This window comes from Anticarsia gemmatalis, chromosome 11, assembly GCF_050436995.1.
Source record: "Anticarsia gemmatalis isolate Benzon Research Colony breed Stoneville strain chromosome 11, ilAntGemm2 primary, whole genome shotgun sequence".
Taxonomy (NCBI): Eukaryota; Metazoa; Arthropoda; class Insecta; order Lepidoptera; family Erebidae; genus Anticarsia; species Anticarsia gemmatalis.
Window position 1 is genome coordinate 1,499,941 of NC_134755.1, and position 3,983 is coordinate 1,503,923.

Genomic DNA, 3,983 nt, shown 5'->3' on the forward strand with positions numbered 1-3,983 from the left:
ATTCTGTTAACGCGGATAAAGTCGCGGGTGGAAGCTAGTTAATGACAAATTGACTCGCTCGATTGATTGATTGTGTTCTTCTGTTTTCTTAAATATTTTTTTATCAAAATGAAAAGTCATAGTATCTACTATTATTTATCCTGTCAATAATGTATTAGACCGTATGTATTAGAGTGCTATTTATAGTATACACTTCGAAAATTACTAAATGTCGGGATAATAGTTATTAATAATTACCGTTTGATGGTAATATCGGAACAGATGTATCGATTATGTCTAAGAGGATTAACGATCATTGAACCGATTAATCGGTTACTAGCAACTATTCCAAGTAAGCATTATTACTTAGTGCAGTCAATTAAGCTTAAATTAGGTAAGAATCTCGGAATTCGAGATACCCAGCTGTAAGTCTGTAAATACTTGTATATTGACACCCTAAAAGTTGTCTCAAAACCTACATATGGTAGGGTGTACGCAACTATAAAATTTCAAGGTCCAAAGTCCCAAAAACCGGTTTTTTGAGCTTTTTTTGTAAATATCTCATTTCCTATGGAATTTTTGCATTCGTATTCATTACCAATATTGTACAGTATAAAATTCTCTACAAATTTTGTTTGAATTTTTTTTTTTACGGTGAACCGTTTTCGAGATAGAGGGGGGAAAGCGCGCGGTCACAGGAACATTTCAAGTCAACCGGTGCCTCCGGTCAAAGATGCGCCATATATATTATATAGTTGATGAACTATCGATAAATCAATGAAAAATAAATATTTGTCAATTTCTATTAACTATTACATTATTTTTTATCATTTTTTTCATAACCTATCCACTTTTTATTCAGTATTAATTAACTTATCAACACTTACCTGCCCATGTAATTGCAGAATTTTTCATGAAAATATAGGCACTATATTTGAATTTTAACCTAATTAATATTAATAACTTCTTACATGATGAAAAAAAAACAAATAAATCAGTATTATTGAAAAGATATAGATTTAATATAATTATGAAGAAAATGATGACACCAATGACTTTTCGAAGTTATGTGTGTATTAGAAATAATTGTCACATGCTCCAACGGTGAAGGAAAACATCGTGAGGAAACCTTGCTTGAATAAAATTTGTTAAATACATTTATTGAGGGCATGCAAAGTCCCCAACCCGCACTTGGCCCGCGTGGTGGACTCAAGGCCTAACCCCTCCCTCATTACGGGAGAAGACCCTTGCTCAGCAGTGGGACAGTAATGGGTTAAATTTATTTATTATTATAATCATTGATTTATCGATAGTTCATCAACTATATATGGCGCATCTTCGACCGGAGGCACCGGTTGACTTGAAATGATCCTGTGACCGCGCGCTCTCCGCCCTCTATCTTCAAACAAAATTTGTAGAGAATTTTATACTGTACAATATTAGTAATGAATACGAATGCAAAAATTCCATAGGAAATGAGATATTTACAAAAAAAGCTCAAAAAACCGGTTTTTGGGACTTTGGACCTTGAAATTTTATAGTTGCGTACACCCTACCATATGTAGGTTTTGAGACAACTTTTAGGGTGTCAATATACAAGTATTTACAGACTTACAGCTGGGTATCTCGAATTCCGAGGTGAACTTACTATAATGACTGGACTATACTGACTATACCAGCTAAGTAATATTAGATTTAGAATATATAATATAGTTATGGTTTTCTATTTTACAATGAATTGATTCTTCGGGTTAATGGTCATTGTCGTGAAGTAACGGAGTTTGTGTGTAAGAAATAAGAAAAAGATAGCTTTCGATTGGTTTCATTTTAATTTCAAACGACATATTTCGTTTATTGCAGTCAGTGACAAAAATATGCAAGAATTTGATGGTCCAAAGGTTAAATCTTTTGGTAGATAAATTGCTAATGATTTTTCGGCAATCATGTGAAATTTTAAAACTAATTTGCAAATTCAATATCTTCTTTGTCTTGACTTTATCCCACATCATACTTTCTTTCTCAAAAAAATATCCTAGTCCATCGTTTCAGCTTGCTTGACCCTCTTTGGGAACAAAACAATGTAATTTTATGAAATTGTAATTTTCTTTATAAATTATACATATACGCAAAAAATCTAGAAGTTAAAAGTTATAAACCTACAAAAAATATTTTCTAGTACATTTGTCTTTCATGTCAAGATAATTATTACTTTATCAACAGAACTTAATCATTACGATCTTATCTCCGGATGCAGGGTTACCAACGTCATTGTGAAAAACAAACAAACATGTCGTGTTAACAAATATTTACTTTATAACAATTACTCGTACTTATACCTAGTTATTACAATTTGAATACATGAAATAGTGGATTAAGTAACAATTATGTTGCGGAAAACACTAGTTTTACAGTTTCCTTCTTTAGTAACAATATTATTGAAAATACAAAAATTTATAAGAATATTGTGAGCCTTTATGCAAAAAATCCTAGATTATTTATGATGCAACTAGGCATATACATATAGATTCGAATCTTTTAAACATAGGATATGTTTCACCACATCTTCCTCAAAAATTTCCCATTCGCCGGAAGATGCAAAAGTTAGTTTAAAATATACAATACTCTTTAGTACCTATTATTATTAATATGACGTGATTTCGATAATTGCAATCATAAATTAATTATATAAAAATATAAAGTTATACCTTTACATAGAATTCCTGATACACAGCAGAATTCCAAACATTTCGCCACAAATACTAACATTACTTCTTAAACACAACACAATATTATGAGTATCACAATTCCATCACATTAACTCAACACTTCAAAAGAACACCATACGACAATTGCCAAGTCTATCAGCGCGATAACCAGCAGGACATTGACCCGGCACTGAAATAAGTAGCCTGGAAATTTCCTTCACACAGTTGCCTTTTTCATCTCTCATCGCTCCTTCTGGACAGTCCTCAGATTCAGAAGAAACAGAATCGATCACTTTCCCATGATACCTCGGTTCTATGATTTCAATTTCACTCTTAGGACCACCGTCTTCTGCACCACCTCCACTGCTTCTAACCACGATGTTGACTTCAGTTGTAGTATCAGGAATATTCACTCCCGGTTCTTCGTAAGTCGTAGCAAATTTATCGTAAATACAATTCTTGTATAGCAGCAGCACTTGACTGAAACAATTCGTCAGCATCGTCCTAGTCTTCGACGGCACACTGTACTCTTTCACGATGTCGCTCTCGTCAACTTTGTTGAATGAGAATATCTTTATTCTATTCACTAATACGTCTGCCAGCATCTCGTTCCACGTCAAGGGCTTCGTCTCAACTTTCGGCTGTTCAAAATTTTGCAATTTCCTTAAGAGTATCCTTTGTTCCTCAGAAATTTTAATGCTCGTTGTGTCTTCAATAATACAGTCTGTCTTCCCCATAAGTATGATTATACCGACAATGTATATGGAATTCATTTTTTTGTTGGGGACTGTACGACACGACACAATGGTGTAGCCGACTGTGAGATTCTACTGAGATAACGTAGAAGCGCATTTACTTGGTAATGTCGCGGATAAAAGTGATATCAGTATTTTTTGTTTACATTTTTTGGGAACCGAAATTTCGTGACAGTTATGATGTTTTAAAGCGGCTATGCCTACGTGATATTCTCTTGTTTATTTTAAAAGAGTTGTAAACATCTTCGTAAGGATCGATTCACTAATCAGCATATTTCCGTACTAGGTAACTGAAAAGATAAAACTTTTAATTCCAAAAGCAAAATGTACGTTATGGTCGTTATGAAAATTACAATCGTTCTACAAAGAGTTTTCCAAGAAAAAGGTACTCAAAAACCGTATTCCGTTAAATAAATACTCGTACATTAGCTACTTTTACATACATTACAAGAAAAAACAACAAAATTTCTTCCAATATTCCACATCCCAAACATTACCACTCACCAGTACCGTTATCACGCCGATAACGATAGCAGGTTAAACC

At 33.3% G+C, this 3,983-nt stretch overlaps 1 protein-coding gene across 1 annotated transcript; it reads right to left on the reverse strand.

The window, feature by feature from the left end:
• Window positions 1-2,275: 2,275 nt before the first annotated feature.
• On the reverse strand, window positions 2,276-3,500 carry LOC142976515 (uncharacterized). Its single transcript, XM_076119927.1, has one exon. It carries the CDS (start codon window positions 3,455-3,457, stop codon window positions 2,807-2,809), a length of 651 nt encoding a protein of 216 aa, XP_075976042.1. The 5' UTR covers window positions 3,458-3,500; the 3' UTR covers window positions 2,276-2,806.
• Between the last annotated feature and the right edge of the window lie 483 nt (window positions 3,501-3,983).

Bases quoted from the DNA above. Each gene is read 5' to 3' on its own strand.
- LOC142976515 (XM_076119927.1), bottom strand. From the start codon at position 3,457: ATGAATTCCATATACATTGTCGGTATAATCATACTTATGGGGAAGACA.